We start from the raw sequence: 16821 nt of genomic DNA, 5'->3' as shown, positions 1-16821 counted from the left end.
AGGTTATTCCAGGTAGAAAAAAAGCTTAAGAAGAAAAAACTAAAAACTACATAGCTATGTAGTTTACACATGTATTACATATATATAATATATATTTATGCATATATAACATATAACATGTATATCATATACATGACAACATACATGTATGTATGTTGTTACATAACATATATAACTTATAACATGTATATCATATACATGACATAACATACATGTATGTATGTTGTTACATAACATATATAACGTATATTATACTTTATCCATATACATGTTAGAGATGTACATATTTGTATGTATAATATATGTAACATATATACATTATATGTATATATGTATTATGTATTATACATATACGTATAAACATATATGTTATATATGTTTTATATATACACATGTATATATATCTTAAAGGAAGGATACATTCAACCCATGTGAGGTTTTTGGGTAACTGCTAAAGTGAAGGTAATTCTTCACAGACAAGTTATCTTGAAAAATTAAAAGACTGGTTTGTCATATTGGAAAAGTAAAATTGAAATCGCCAGAACAAAGTAGACACCAAAGGAATTGAGGGAAAAGCACAAGAAGACACGAAAGGGTCAAAGACCACAGGGATGTAAGCCTCCGGCCATTGTTGAGCCCTGGGGCCTGTAGGGAGTTACTTATCCTCTTATTTTCAAAATTTAGGAAAATGAGATGTTTGGGTTAAATAGTCTTCAAGAATCCTTCAAATTCTGAAATACTGTAATTCCTTTAATCTGTAATTTTGCTTTATTCACCTATAAAAATTCAGAATTCCTAAGACAGAGGCAGGATTTTCAGATGACAAGGCAATAGGTGTTTCCATTAGGGGGCCATGTCCAATTGATACTATGGTTTTCAGAGAAGGATAAAATAGAATTTGAAAAGGGCTGTTAAGTGCGTAACATTCTTTAATTCACTAGTTAGAGTCAGTCAGAGTTGAATGAGGCCTCTATTCCTAAATTTTTATATCATTACCTTGAAGGCATTATTTGAAGAACTACTATTACTATTTTTTAACTATTTAGATCTTGTGACTATTCTCAACAGAGAAACTGTTCAAAGAAGACTTATAGCTATTTTCTATACAATTGGAACAGTGACCAGCTAGGAGAAGAGTTGGAATCAAACTACTTCCTAACAAGCAAAGATCATTTCTGTCATTCCCAGTCCATTTTAAAATTAGCTTATAAATTCCTTTCAAAAACATTTTTCTCTATTAGCATTTTTCATTAGAAATCAGCCACAGTCCAAGGCAGGAACTTCACATAAAATTAAAGGACTGGACTAGATATCTTTTTAAGGTAGTCTAAAATATTCTGAGTACTATTAGCAACAAAAATTATAGCAGGCTACTGTAGAGACTTATTTACGCATCACCCCTATTGGTAAGCAATAATCATAATTACAATAATAAAAATGTACATTTTTTGAGTAATTTCAATGCCTTTCTTGCAAGGTGTTGAATGTGTTTTGCACACATCAGCTCATCAGTTACATTAGTGCATGAATCCTGGTATCATCACTGTGTGGAAAGATGCCACAGCTTCTCGCAGCCTCCAGCTAGCAGGGGAATAGGTCTCTATGTTTATAGTTTAAAAACTGGATTCTCCTTCCTCTAAGTAGCAGGTATTTTCTACTCAAATGACGTATTATATTCTGAATCAGAATGCTATCTACAATCAATCCTAGTTCTAGGTGTAGAAACACAAAAACCTTTTTCGTGTCAATACCAGTCACATAATTTCATATATATATATATACACATATTTTAAAATCTTGATTTCTACTAAAATTATTTGAAAGGATAACTTTCTGATACAAATGCCATAAAATTACTGTCTAGCTACAAAAAGAAAAATGATAAGACCATGAAATATCCCACCCAGTAAGAGTTACATGCTGAAACCATAAACCTTGCTTACTGGACTACTTTGTAAACCAGCCATTTGTGAACAATTACTTTAAAGCATCATGCCATTCATTATCCTGAAAAACAGGATAATGGAATGCTCTATCTCCCCAAAGTCTGCTCACTGTAAACAGTCCATCCCTCCTTGCTGACTCCAAAAGCTGTATAAACATACTGCAATCAAACCCACCGTAGCTCACAGAAATCCTTTCTTTAAGTAATCTACAGAATGCCAATCTAATACAAATACAAGAAAGAGAAGTTCTTACTAACACAATATTTGTATTTACAGTATTCTGAACAGTGCTTAAACCTGCACTGGTTATATAAAAGACACTCCCCCACGCTACCTCCCACCCCAGGCTGACAGCATGCTTAGTTCTCTCATTTACACCACACTGCAATAACATAAAGAGGGGCTTACTATTAATCCAGGTTTTACTACAAAGCAACCCGTTATTTCTCTGTCAAACACTTGCAAGAGTGCCAAGTGTCTGTCATCCAATTCAAGGGATTAAGTCTTCTTTTATAGTCTGATACTTGTACCAATTTATAAAAATACAGATATAGTTTCTTAGAGTTGGTCACAGTCTATATTTTGGCTTGGATTCAGGCAGCAGAGGTTGACTATGACAGCTGGCAGGAAACTGAGGGGAGAATACATCCTCCCCCTTCAGTCACCACATCTCAGTTGCCATAGTGATTAATCCTTAATTGAAGGCTGTCTTTGTACATTTCTTTTCAGAAAATTTTAAGTAAACTTAAGTTGAAAACGTGCAGTTGACTGAGAAAAGGAGGTATCACATCACAAACAGGTACAGTTCAGCTCCGTGACATACTTTCATATAGTAAAAGAACAGATGAACTCTAATAAAGGTATTATCAGTTCCTTCAAATGCTTAAAACACTTCTTTTTCGCCTGAGCGAAAAAGTCAGACAGGTTTTCTCTTCTGTTATCAGACATCTCGTCTTGTTAAAATGAGCTGTTTTCAGAAATGGTTCTAAAATATCAAAATACAATTTAAGGCAAAATGTGTTCTTATTTTGCATATTACTTTACATAATTTGTACTATCAAATAACAATGGTATAATTCAAAATTTATGTTAGGAGAGACAGAACATCTATAAAATATGTTCTATGAAGTTAATTTATAAAATTATAAACTGTAAGAAACCAAAGGAAACACTGAAAACAGTACATTTTACTCCTTTTTAAGATACATGGTTGAATTTGAAGAGTAGATTCAGTTTTTGTCATTTTGGTTATCAGTAATTACTGTACATCAAATAATTACTGTATATGGAAAAACTCTGAAAGACCATAGGATCTTATCTAGGATTATGGTGTTTATTACTTCTTTTTTACAAGTTTTCAATTTAGTATATTCCTTTGCAATCTAGTTAAAGGTTCTAATTCAGACTCTATGGTATTCTTTAGAAATTGAAATACTGGTACACTGTGGCAACTGTTATTTGTGTACTGATTTCATAAAACAAATAGGATTTATTTTCTTACTGAGACAATACGTCTGCAACTGGCTACAGACACGCATGCACACAATCTTTCCAAACACAGTAAAGTTCTTTAATAAAACTGTGATGACAGACATGAAGCACTCAGAGGAATTACCAGGAACCGAAAAGATTCTAGATTGAGCCCCAGATGAAAGATACTGTAACATCGGTGGGAGGTCTGAGGTTTTTTGGAGACTTCAGGATCAAGAAGTTTGCAGGTATTTTCTAACACTATGATTGAGTCTCTTTTGTTCTTGCTTCATTTCCCTTTCCCTTTGTTTATTCTCTTTTCTTCTCATAACTTTTTAATTTTTTTCAAAACTGCAAATTCACTATTGCCACCCACTGCCACACCAGCTGCAAAACCTCTGAGTAACATAAATCTCTCTAGCCAAAGATGATGAGTGTGTTTCAATGATTTCCTCATTAAAGGTGCTGAAGTAATATTGACGCGATATGATGAAATCAGTGATTGGGAACACTTTTTTCTCAGAAATTCTGAGACAGCTTTGAAATGTTAGAATGAAATTTTGCTGTATCAATTACTGACTGAAGTCAGCCACTGAAATGAGTGTTTCTGCAGACTGTGTTTGGGCTGCTAGCAATGGTGCCACGGGAATGGACCTCCCATTTAGTGGCTTTAAAACTTCACCACAATGTAGTCATTAAACAGCTAATTCCTTTATCTTCTCTGAAAAGGGTTTATATTAAGTTGGTGTATGTGTGATGAGGGAGATAGATGGCCTCGAAGGGTATATTATAACCCCCAGGGAGTAGGTATTCCAATTTGTTTCCTAGCAAGAGATGCCCCTCCCTCTGAAAATCACTGTGAAGAGACAAGGTTTCTAATGAGATTGTGTTGTCCACCTCAAAAATATTTGGACTGAAAGAGCTCACAGGCCAACTGTGTTTCCAGCATTTTCGTTTTTATAACTTTGCTTAAGAAACAGGTTGCTTCTCAGGTCAATTGTTGCAGAAATTATATGCTTGTAAATTTCTTTTCTGATAAATAGATAAGCTAATGACCAGTATATCCAGTTATTTCATTAACATCCACTACAGCGGTTTGCCAAATTATCTGACCTTTCACATTAAAATTTGTTTGTATGGAGAAGGACATGGTTTTAAAAAAGGGCACAGTTTAAAAAAAAACCTAATAAAAAATTAGCTACCTGTTTAAAAGATTCTGATATACTCTTTATCCTAACAAAGCAAGTTTCTGGAAAACCCAACATAATTCTGCCTGCCTTTTTCAGATGGCACATACAAGGCCGTCAAACTGTAGAAATGCTGTTTAAAGTGTTGGTTGAGAGATGGTACATTCCTGGATCAAATGAGAAGATGAGTATAAAAAGCATATTTGGGTCATGAAAGAATGCTTTCACGAGTTGTAGTCCGGCACTGGGCCTATGGATTACATTGAAAAATGCTAGAAAGGATAGCCTTTCAAAGTCTGTTATTAGATTTATTCTAGGGATATTATAAGACAACTGACTCTTCACTATATCGTTCTGCGGTCCCCAAAAAAACCCCAAGTGACAAATTTCCTTCAAAGTGAGTGCTAGGAAAAGCTTTGCTTCTCCTAGAACCAGTGTTATTTTTTTCTTTTTCCTTAAGGACAAACATTTCACTCAGCCTTTCTCAGCAGGGTGTTATGGCATTTTGGGCAGAACAATTCTTTGCATATGGGAGTGCCTCCCCATTGGCCCCCTCAACCCAGTCCCCTGTCCAGGATAGCCATTTGGAATCCCTGGCTTCCAGACATTAATGCCAGCTAGGCATTCAGTCATTGTGACCACCCAAACTGCCCACACACATTTCCACATGCACTAGCTGAGATATCACTACATAGATAGCTTACCTCCTTTGTTTTTCTACCAGGAAAGTCAATAAAATTAGCCATTTTAATATAATATCTGGGTAGAACATATTATGTTCTATGCATTTGCATTCTAACTTTCTCCCTGTCTTAAACTTTCAGTTTAATTTGTATTTTCTCTGATCCTAAATTTCATTTTATACTCTGGTTTTATTGTTAAGGTAATTTAATTCCTTTGTCAAACCAGTGAGGTACGAATAAATTAATTCCCTTGATAGTTCAGAGGAATTCTACCCTCACCTTCATTCTTAAAAGTATAATAGCACTAAGTTGAAATAAAATATTGGTATTATATACAGTATGCATTCTGAACTCTTGCCCATAAAGTAATAGTAAAATTACTCCTGAGGCACTTAGCTCTTAGAAAATAATAAAGAATAATAAGCCAAACACAAGAAAATATTTTTTAAAAACCTTTGATGAAAGTGACTATGTATAAACACAAATATCACAACAGCAATTTTAAGTGGGAAGAGCCCATAGGAAGTATTTATGACTTTTAACAGTATAAAAACCCTTTTGCTAAAAATATAAATTCTATATGAAATGAGTTTTCTATGTGGGTCTTCATTTTAGGTGAAAAATTGTGGAGCAACCTAATCACACACTTTCCTTTTTCCATATGAGCAGAAATGGTTTTGGTTCTGATTGAACTACATGATTCCCTCAGATTCCTTTTCATTTTGGGAGTACTGGCCAATTTTTATTGAGAGAAACTATTAAGCAACTCAACATGATTAGGTATTTGGGTATAAATTTGTTGTTTAATCTAAAACATCTTCAATGACTACAGTTCCCAAATGGTGTTTTGATTTTTACACTTATTTGTATGTCACTTACAGTTTTTGTTGCTACTTTTGAGGGAGTACTTAGAGAAGATCCTATTGAGTAACTTCTGTGAAAAATGAGGTAACTAAAGATGATACTACCCTATATTTTTCTTACCTTAGAACTGCAAACAGCTATGTTAGCAGGCAGCTGAGAAAACTGCTTCAACTCAAATACGTCATGTGCTGCCCATCGGCTCATGTGATTTTCAGCTTTGCTCGATCCAATCACATTCTGGTTTGAGTGAATATAAGCCACTTCCTGAACGCCATCTAGGAGGTAATTTATGTTTATTAAGTGATGTATCAGTATAAAGCAATATGGTTCCATAAAAACACATTATTCTTATTTTTAATACTCAAGAGAAACATCAACATCACAATATTCTTTAGGAAAAATATTGAAAAGAGAAAGAGTTCAAATATGTTAGTCTGGGTTACCTTGGAAATGACTTTTCCTTCTCATCAATGTGAGATGAGAACTACTGATGATAGGTAACAATCTTTAAACCTGAAATGGAGGTTTTGGCCCAAAGAAAAGTCAGGGTTGAGTAGGGTCCTCTCTATGAATTTGTTTTCATTGTTAATTAAAAAAAAAAAAAGATGTTCATTAATTTAAAGAATGAAACTAACCTTATCTGTTCCTTTAAACATGTACTTGATTACACTGATGGAATGAGAGCATGGGGTTTATGACCAGGGAGTTTCGTTTGATTGGCTTTGCTCAGTTTTACTGTTTGTATTTTGTCTTTTTTGTACATATGCCCAGAGAATGTCAAGATGAGAGCTTTTTAGGAAATGAAAAAAATTAACTCATGGCTTTTATCTGAAAGAGGTTTAAAAAATGGCTACAATTTTTATTGCTTTGCTTCTAGGCACCTATAATTCATTTTTGAATTGTGATCATAAAAGAGAAAGCTAGAACCAAGGCCTGTAAAAGCTCCCTCCAACAGCTCTGGCAATGAACCTCAGGTATGACCTTCAACAATTGTGCTGTTTTAGTCCCGAACCTCTTCAATCAGAAATTGCCAATCATGCAAACACAAGACGTTGTTAAATAATATGACGAGACAGTAACTAGCATAACATTCTCCTTCATTTCAGAATACCAGGTACTATATATGGCACATAGTTTCAAAACCTTCATGGCAGAAAATTTACTCAGATGTTTCTTAATTTTGATGACACGTTATCCATTATTCAAAACAGCATTAGTTCCAAATTAACTACTGACACCTTTTACACACTAAAAACAAACAAAAAACTCAGTTGATTATTTTAAAAAGTTTATGCAATACCTCAAACCTAAAATCTAACTGTAGCACACCAACCAAAGGGTAATTCAGTACTTATTTATAATGACACCAAGATATAAATCATAATTAACTCTTAAACGAGAATGCTAATAGCCACAAAGAAAGCCTCATTTGTATATAATCAAACACAACAATTAAGATTTCTATAGCAAAATGTCCTTGCTTATATCTCAGCTTCTTTCATATAATTTTTGGGGAATAAATCAGACACTTGTGAAGGCAATGCTAACTCTTAAAATCACCATACAGATTCTGGGCAGAGGGTGGTAACAGCAGAAGCAGGAGAATCTCTGAATCTGTATACAAAAACAGACAGCAACTAGACAGCAAAACCAAAAGCCCATGGACATTTACAACAAAATTAGATAACAAGATACCCTCATGACACCTAAAGTACAAGCAGGTGGGGAAAATCTCCACTAGCTATGAACTCTGCATGGTTTCAGTATCTGTGCGAAAGGAGGAAGCAACAGGGCGCCTGACAGACCTAAGAACAGGAGACCCCAGAACTGCCAACAGGTATTCACCAGAAAGCACAAGGGGCCAGCTGGAGAACAGCAGCTGAATCTGGGAAGGTTTCCTGCTCTTCAATGCTGAGAGGGTGCAGGGGGGACACAGTAAGAAGGCCTGGAGGGGCTGGAGCAGGCCAACCACCAGAACTCCCCAAACTGACTCACCAGGGCTCCCACCCAGGTCAGGGCCCAATAAAGAGGAAAAACTGCTGGGAGAGAATCAAAATAAGTAGGATAGGAAGAACAAGGATGAGGGCAAGAAAAGACCTAGAGCAAAGCAAGGGAGAGAGAGCGAGAGGAAAGCCCACCACAGTGCAGCACTCTACATGGAAATAACATACGGATCTCTGTGAAGTGAGAAAAGATTTCCTAAGCTCTGCTTCATTTGTAAAATTCAGGGGAAATAATTTCATATAAAAATGACCAAGGGAAAAGCAGCAGGGTCAAATCTCAAAAAAATTATTGTGAGAAAAAAGAGAACAAGCAGAGTAATATCCCTTCAATGAAAATGTGCTAGAAAGATGGGCTCACAAAACAGAAAAAGACATGAATCAACGTAAATCAGAATTAGAGCAACTCAAATGAGAGATAAGAACTTAGGAAAGACTTAGAAATTTTTTTTTAAATTTCAAAAATGAAGACTAAACTAGAAGGAACATAAGTGGGAATAAACACAACAGATAAGCCTTAAGAGAAACAAAACAACATTTTAAAAAAGCGAAACAAAATGAACAGATAAAGATTTGAGAGAATGTGACAACAACTGAAGATAGGCAAAGAAGACTGAACATCTGAAAAGAAGTCCCTGAAGAAGAAAGCCAAACCAAAGGAATAGAACAAGTAACTAAAAACACTGGTACAAGCAAGTCTTTCCCAAAATAAAATTTGAGTGAAAACAACACTGTGTATATCAGAATATGGACCCAGGATAACCAACATGAAGACACAAGCTAGTAAAATTATTGGACAACAATGAAAAGAAAAAAACCCCCTGGGCATCCAGGGAGAGGCAAAAAAAAAAAAAAGAACATATAATACCACACTTTATGCCAGAAGAAAACAAAGCTACATATTTAAGATGCTCAAGAAAAGACAATGTGAGCCAAGTATTTTACATCCAGCAAAACTGACTTTTAGGTATAAGGGCACAAAACTGTTACTCCAAGAATCTCAGGGAATATTATTCTCATGAACACTTCTTGAGCAATCTACTAGACAGTAAGATTCAGACAACCAGAACGATGCGAGGAAGACTGACATTAAGGACTGATGGGGAGCCTGAAATGTGTAGTTACCTGTGGACCAACAGTAAGTGAAGTCTAAGAGGGGAGTAGTATACAATGCAATGTATCTTTGACAATGAAGACATAGTATATCCATTTTTAAAATGGAAGAAAAGGGAGAGTAGAGGCAAAAACAGATAAACCCTAAATGTTGCCAGCAATCAAATGGTGGTAGTACTGTTATTTTATTCTTTGTGTAATATGGGATAAAGCAAATGAGCAACCATGGGGCATTAAAAGTAAATCATTCCCTATATGCTTGAGAACCAGAATTATCAATATTGTAGAAACAGTATTCACATATAACAAAGAGGCTAAATAAGAGCTCTATATTCTCAAATTAAGTATCAATACAAATATGGACGTATAACCTCGAGGTATTTTATCATCACATATATGTGTACATACATATATAAAATATATATCACAAATATACGTATACATACACGTGTATAAATATAAATATAAATACACACACACACACACACACACAAATCTGGCCACTGAAAAGGCCCAAAAATAATAACCAAGTCAACAGTAGCAATGATCATTACTAGCATCAGACTGTGGTCTTGAAACACACTTTCTCTCTAAAAGAAACCAAGACTTCTTGGAATAATGACTGATTGTAGGTCCGGGACAGAAAATGTATGAGGTGTTCCTGGAACATCTTGTAAGACTAGACTACAAGGAAGCTTCCAAAATGACCAGCAGCATGCCAAAATGCTTCAGGAACCAAAATATTCATGTCAGAGATTCCCCTCTACCCACAGATAGGACAATGGAGCCTTAATAATATTATTAATTGCAATGAATTGAGACCCACTAAATGTGTTTGAATCAATTACTAAGAAAAGAATGGGTCATCCTTATGGCATATAGACATATTTAGTTTAATACTAAAAACTGGTAAATAAAGAAAGCAATTAGCATTTTTCCTGTCTCTCCCATATGAACTGTGCCACTGGATAAGCAATAATGAGGGAAGTAGTGAAGTACCTCTTTACAAAAGCATTCTAAATAAATGAAAATGAAATCGAAAGAAAGAGAAAATATTTTGCTACTCTGAATGAATAAATAAGTATAGGTATTAAGTATCAATGGCTGCTAGGATCATAAAGAGAGAGAATAAACATTTTGTGCCTACTATAGTCTTGTTAAACACTAACTTATATCTTGCCAAAGGAACTGAACCTGAGTCTGATCCAGTCTCAGGAACCAACTGCTCTTTTGCAGGTAATATAGAAGACAGAAGAACATGTTTAACTGCATGGAGAGGGTACAAGTAGCAAAATGCAAACTGAGGGAAACTCTGTAAGAGATGGTCCAGGTACTTCCATAGTTACATTGTAAGGCAATGAAAGGTATGAGGATTCCTGTAGATTAAAAAAGACTATATACTATTTTTACAAAATGGATGAGACTGAACCATAATACCTAGTGATATGGTTTGGCTGTGTCCCCACTCAAATCTCATCTTGAATTGTAGCTCCCACAATCCCCATGTGTCATGGGAGGGACCTGGTGGGAGGTAACTGAATCATGGGGGCAGGTCTTTCCCATGCTGTTCTCGTGATAGTGAATAAGTCTCATGAGATCTGATGGTGTTATAAACAGGAGTTCCCCTCTACAAGCTCTCTCTCTTTTCCTGCCACCATCCATGTAAGACATGACTTGCTCCTCACTGCCTTCCGCCATGATTGTGAGGCCTCCCTAGCCATGTGGAACTGTGAATCCATTAAACCCCTTTTTCTTCAGTCTCAAGTATGTCTTTATCAGCAGCATGAAAACAGATTAATTCACCTGGGGATGCACATTTGGTGATAAAACCATATAAATGTAAATACGTAATTACTATAGAAGCTAGAATAATTGGTATTTATGGGGGCAGAGGAGCTGTGATTTAGATGGGCACATGGAGGGGGTCCCGGGGTAGATGGCAACATTCTCTATCTTGACCTATATGTGGTCTCCCATTTATTCTGCTACCCAACCCTTCCTTATTTGTGGCTCAATGCAGCATCTTGATTTTAGGGCTGTTTTACAAGTTAATTCAAAGCGTCTCACAGAACTATTTGATAAAATAAATATACTTTTTAAAAGTTTTGAGAATGTGTCTTTAGTTACCTAAAAATTTATCCATTGATTCATACGACTGCTCTTGATTAACAACTTTCTCATTTGAACATTTCATTGGTTTTCTTGGAATAAAAGTGCTATTTTTCTTATTATGGCTAGGCAATTTTGAAGAAAAACTAGTTCTGTCTCTTATAGTTCTTGGTCTGTGGCTCTGTTTAGAGAAACTGAAGTGGCTGACAGATAAACTCTCATCTGAGGATGAATAATCATCAATAAACTGAGAGTTATGATCCTCATTTGCTGCATACACTTGGTTTGTTTTGTTCATTGTTTTGGGAGAATTGTGAAGTTCTTTTTTGGTTTCTTTTATTCTCTTAAACCTCAATGAACTAGCTCTCTTTCTTACTCTTGACTTGGAAGAAATTTCAATGTCATCAGATTCATCACTGATATCACTGGTGCCTTTTCTTTTCAAAATAGATTTCAGGGTTGTGTTCTCAGGACTTAACTTTTTTGAAATTATTCCATTTCTTTTGTCATCAGTGTTTCGACTATTATCATTATTTCTTGTTTTTACAGTGTGTTCTGTTTCAGAATCCTCAGATCCTTCCAAGGGTGGCTTAAACCTTATACTACTGTCGGAGAATCTCTCAGTTGTGTATTGTGTAGGACAGATGACATCACTATCTTCTGATTCTGTGACATTCTGTAAAATGCAATGTTTATCTGTATTTTTAATTTTTTTCTCATCAGACTTGGAAGAAACATTCTGTTCTAAAATCTTCTCACTTTTATAAAAAATATGCTTTTCTTTTGGATTTAGGATGTTATCTAATTTCTGATGTTTTGAAGTACCAAGAGAGTCCTGATTTTTCTCACAACCAGCATCTTTGGCTTCTGTTGAAAGGCATGTGGGCTGCTCATCAGAACTTTCATCATCAGAGGCAGTATTTCCATCACTATCCTCAACTGCTTTACATTTTGTTTCAAGCAATTTCGAGAAACCACACTGGAGTAAGGTAAGCTGTCCTGGAGAGCTGGAAGCTTTACTTGAATCGGGTGCTTTGTTTTTGGCAGTCTTTATTCCTGTGGCTCCCACTGGCTCTTCATCACTGAAGTCGCTGCAGAGATCACACGCTTCCTTTGCCAGTGGCTCTGCAGCTTGTTCTGTACCTCTGCATTCCTGACAGTCAGGCTCTCTAGGCTATAGAAGAAACAATGACAAAAACATCAGAAAACCTCAAGATATAATATGGAATCAACTGAAAAGTACTCAACTTTGGGCAGGTAATTTAGGTACAAGTATATCACTTAATATTTTCTAAAAGTACAACATTTAATAAACAAATGTAAAGGGTTTAATATCATAGTCTGATAGTCTTTTCTCTTTCCATGTTGAATATTGTTGCAAAATAAAAAAATTTAAACTAGAGTACCATATAATCAAAGTATTTTGAAGAAAAACACAAAGTGGAGTGTTTGGCTTCTAAGATGCAAGGACACATAATTCTGGCCTCGAAAGTGAAAAGCATACAACTTACTGCTTAAGAATTACTGGAGTTTACTGTCATCTAGCAGATACTTCCAATCATGCTTTAAGAATAAGACAGATTACAGGAGTTAACAAGGTAAAGAATTCACGACTGGAAAATTGTTCTAATTGATTAAAAAGGCCGATAGGATCTTGATCACCAGAAATAAAGAATTTTGAAGTAAAATTTGCTACAAATTTAAATTCAATATGTAACCTTTGCACATTAATCAGAGTTAAATATATCCTAGTTTTCTAAAACTGAGGCTCTACTAGTAAAATATTGCGGAAAGTATTATCTGATAATACTTTTGCCAATATTTGAGATTCATATATTTCTCTAAATTTATAGAAATTTCATCCCCAATTTAAACTCATTGGACTGGTATAAATTGATAGTTAAGACTCTAAAAACAAACAAGAAAAAACCAGCAACAATAACAAAAAAACCTTCCACACATGTTTTTTACCTTTAAGATGGCCTTATGATGAAATAAAGATTTGGTGGTACATGAGATGACAAGCTACTAAAAAGATCACAAAATTAAGGAATCAAATATCTACTTTCAGGTTAGAGAATAATTTTGATATTTGGGTTCAATAATTTTAAATACACATTGATGGTGATTTTTCCATTTAACTTACCATTTAGTCAAAAATTATTTATTTGGGATGGGTTAGTTATCTAGGTGGTACTGGATTTACAGTTTGGTGTAGTTAAAATTCAGTTTAGCTGTAAATGCCTGAACTGCTCCTGAATTTGTTCTTATAATATGAATGTTAAATCAGCCTTAATTATTAATTTTATCCATAGTCCTCTGACTTTGTGTCCTTGACTCTTAATTTTTTTTTTTTACAGGTTATAAAATTAAGGAAAAAGGAAAAGAAACAAAATTGTCACAGTACATGTTTTCTAGGTGTTGTAGTCTACAGGTTCAAATATTACATACCATTTCCAGTTTGTGTGCTGGAGGTCCCTCTTTCAACCATGTCGTGGCTGTCATGATCCCTGCTTCCACTTGGCCTTCTCTCTATAATGTCAGTAAGAAAGAATGCAAATAGCTATGCAACACAGCGGGTAGCAACAACCAGATAAACAACAGCAATGCATGCTATTCTTGGAGCTAAGAAAGAAAAATTGCATGCAGCTTGCTTTAGCATTCTTAATGTTATTTTTCAACTTGCTAATTAAGAAACTCATATATAAACATTTATATAACATTCTAAAAATACTCTTAATTCTTATGTTAAAGTTTACTTTTACATACACAGAAAACTAATACTTTCCAGACAACTTCATTAAAAGTACTAGTGGGAAGAGGGAGAGTGAAGAAATGTGAAATATTTACCCAGTATGATATCCATAACAACCATTCCCATACAATAATTATGGTAAGGACATATTAACATTTCAAACACCACAATGTTGAATATTGGGAACTTGATATTCTAGCCTATATTGTTACTATATTTATTGTTCATAATCATTTAAAAATACCCCTTAGGTGTAGGAGACATCAAAATGAAAAGGTCCACCCTAATATGAAACTAAAAACAATATTCTAGTTATATAACAGGCTTGCTATCTTTTGGGAAAGTATTTGGACTTTAAAGCTTCTGGGATATCATTTAGCAGAAGTTCTAACGGCCTAGATTCTAGAATATTAAATTCTCCTCAAAAGGAAATCAATTCTCTTTTTAAGGCTATATTTGTTGATAGAGCAAGGAGAAATAATACTACCATCACTAGAGTTACAAATGCCCAACTTAAGAATACACAGACATACTAATGGTGTGGTTCCAGCCACCTGGTATCCAGGGCAATGAGTGAGAATCTCCCCTATGGAACTCTAGGGAATGATAGTTTCTGAATTGCTGCAAGTCCTTTATTCTCCATGCCTGGAGGCTATTACAGCAATGGGATGGGAAGCCTCATTCCCAGGCTACCATTTATCTCTGTAACAGAAGCTAAATGACTACAACAGGTGAAAGTGGCAGTACTAGAAATCTTAAAGCTGTTGAAACTCCATTATTATAGATAAATGGCCACTCCAGTCTTAAGTTGTTCAGGCCAAACACCTTGGAGCCATCCTTAACTCTTCTCTTTTACTCATACCCTGTATCTGACCCATCAGCAAATCCTGTCAGTGCCACCTGGATAATATATACAGCATCCAGCCACTTCTCATGCCACCCACCACAACCACCCTGGCTCAAGCCGACATCATCTCTCAGCTGGATTACTGCAGTATCCTCCTAACTGGCTTCTTGCTTCTGTCCTTGTACTTCTATAGTCTAGTTTTCAATAGTAAGTCAAGCTAATATAAATCAGACTATGTCATCTTTCTGTTCAGAACCCTCTAATTGCTTTTTGTCTCATTCAAGTAAAAGTCAAAGTTCCTGCATGGTCTGGCTCTCTGTCATCTCTCTGGCTCCATCTCTTGCTCTCTTGCTGACCCCACTCTAACCACTCTGGCCTCCCTGACACTGGAGATCACACGGGGCATGTTCCTCCCTCAGGACCTCTGCATTTGTTTCCCCTATCTAAAACACACCTTCCTCCCTCACCTCTTTGAATACTCAAATGCAGCCTTCAGAGTGAGGGCTTCCTTGACTACCCCATCTAAAACTGCAATGCTCCTTCCTTAACAGTTTCTATTTCCCTTCCCTGTTCTATTTTTTATCCTTAGAACCTATCATAATACATTCCATATTTCACTTATTTATTCTGTTTATCATTTGTCTCCCCATATAGAATGCAGACTTCTGGTAGACAGGATCGTTTTGTCTATTTTGTTCTTTTATGTATGCAAAGCTCTATGAACAGTACCTGACATTTAGCAGATGCTCAACAAATACTTGTAAAATGAACTCTCAATATCTATCTTTGAAGAGAAACCATAATATACATAATGGAAAGTCAATGCAAAACAGAATGAAATTGCCCAGAAATCATAAGATTATAAGTGTAAATATTCAAATTTTTACATCTTAAAACATTTTAAAAGAGATTTTATACAACCTTTAAAAATTAAAAATGTCTCACATGAAGTGAAATACTCCTTTTACTTTATGATAGGTACTCCCATTATATGTGGCTAATAATAATATTTAGAAGCACCTTTTGGCCCAAAGCAGCATGAATCTAACCAACCCTGAATTAAGTTTACATTCTGATTGATGACAAATGAGTAATTTTAATTCAAAATTTAACTTAATAATCAAGTGCCAATGATATGCCTAGCAAGACAAATGTAGGACATGGATGGCCTTGTCACCCCTTATTAATATCAATTAGAAAATAGGTTAATATTCTTAGTGTTCTGGTATATTAAAGAACTTAAAAGATATTTTTAAAAAAGAAAATGTAAGACATGGATGGTCCTGTCATTAATAAACACTTCTGAAGGTGAAACAAGATATTCTTAGAATAGCCAGTGAACAAGAGAACTTTTTTTGTTTGTTTGTTTTTTGTTTTTAAGACAAGACTCTTGCTTTGTTCCCCAGGCTGGAGTGCAGTGGCACGATAAACAAGGGAACTTTTTCTACTTAATAACCTGTCATCATGATATGTCTCATATAACACTTCTTTAAAGAAATAGGTGGTTATTCTGATAAAAACAAGTAACTATGTCATATATGACAGAAAACAGGATAAATAATATAATGCTAATATTTTTATAGACAATTGACTTTAACATCAATATAGGCATGTCAAGTAGTACTCTGAGATGGGGAGGTAGCAGCTGGGTTCGGGAGCTGGAGGGCAAACAAAGTTATTGATATGAAAAGGGAAACTGGAAAGAACAAATTCATGAAAGAAACAGCGTATTTAAAAAGCAAGGGGAAAAAACCCCAAAAAGTAGGACTCCAAATGGGCCACTGAATTCAGAATTAAATATAGTTACTATAAAATAGAAACTCAGCAGTATATATCAGAAACTGTAT

The 16821-nt window shown here is 35.1% G+C and overlaps 1 protein-coding gene across 7 annotated transcripts in view; it reads right to left on the bottom strand.

The window, feature by feature from the left end:
• The window catches only part of ERCC6L2 (ERCC excision repair 6 like 2), a 186061-nt gene that overhangs the window by 54763 nt on the left and 114477 nt on the right, over positions 1-16821 (bottom strand). For 6 of the 7 annotated variants that reach the window (XM_055349986.2, XM_063696584.1, XM_055349989.2 and 3 more), the window contains 3 exons: positions 13824-13904; positions 11391-12546; positions 6271-6425 (listed from right to left, as the gene is read on the bottom strand). In XM_055349986.2, coding sequence (XP_055205961.2) covers positions 6271-6425; positions 11391-12546; positions 13824-13904 — 1392 coding nt within the window. Of the gene's footprint in view, positions 1-263; positions 2932-6270; positions 6426-11390; positions 12547-13823; positions 13905-16821 lie in introns of those variants that run through there. The other variant, XM_055349990.2, reaches the window with a different exon arrangement.

Source organism: Gorilla gorilla, chromosome 13 (genome assembly GCF_029281585.2).
Source record: "Gorilla gorilla gorilla isolate KB3781 chromosome 13, NHGRI_mGorGor1-v2.1_pri, whole genome shotgun sequence".
Taxonomy (NCBI): domain Eukaryota; kingdom Metazoa; phylum Chordata; class Mammalia; order Primates; family Hominidae; genus Gorilla; species Gorilla gorilla.
Note: the sequence above shows the minus strand (reverse complement) of the source record. Positions and strands in the feature narration are given on the sequence as shown.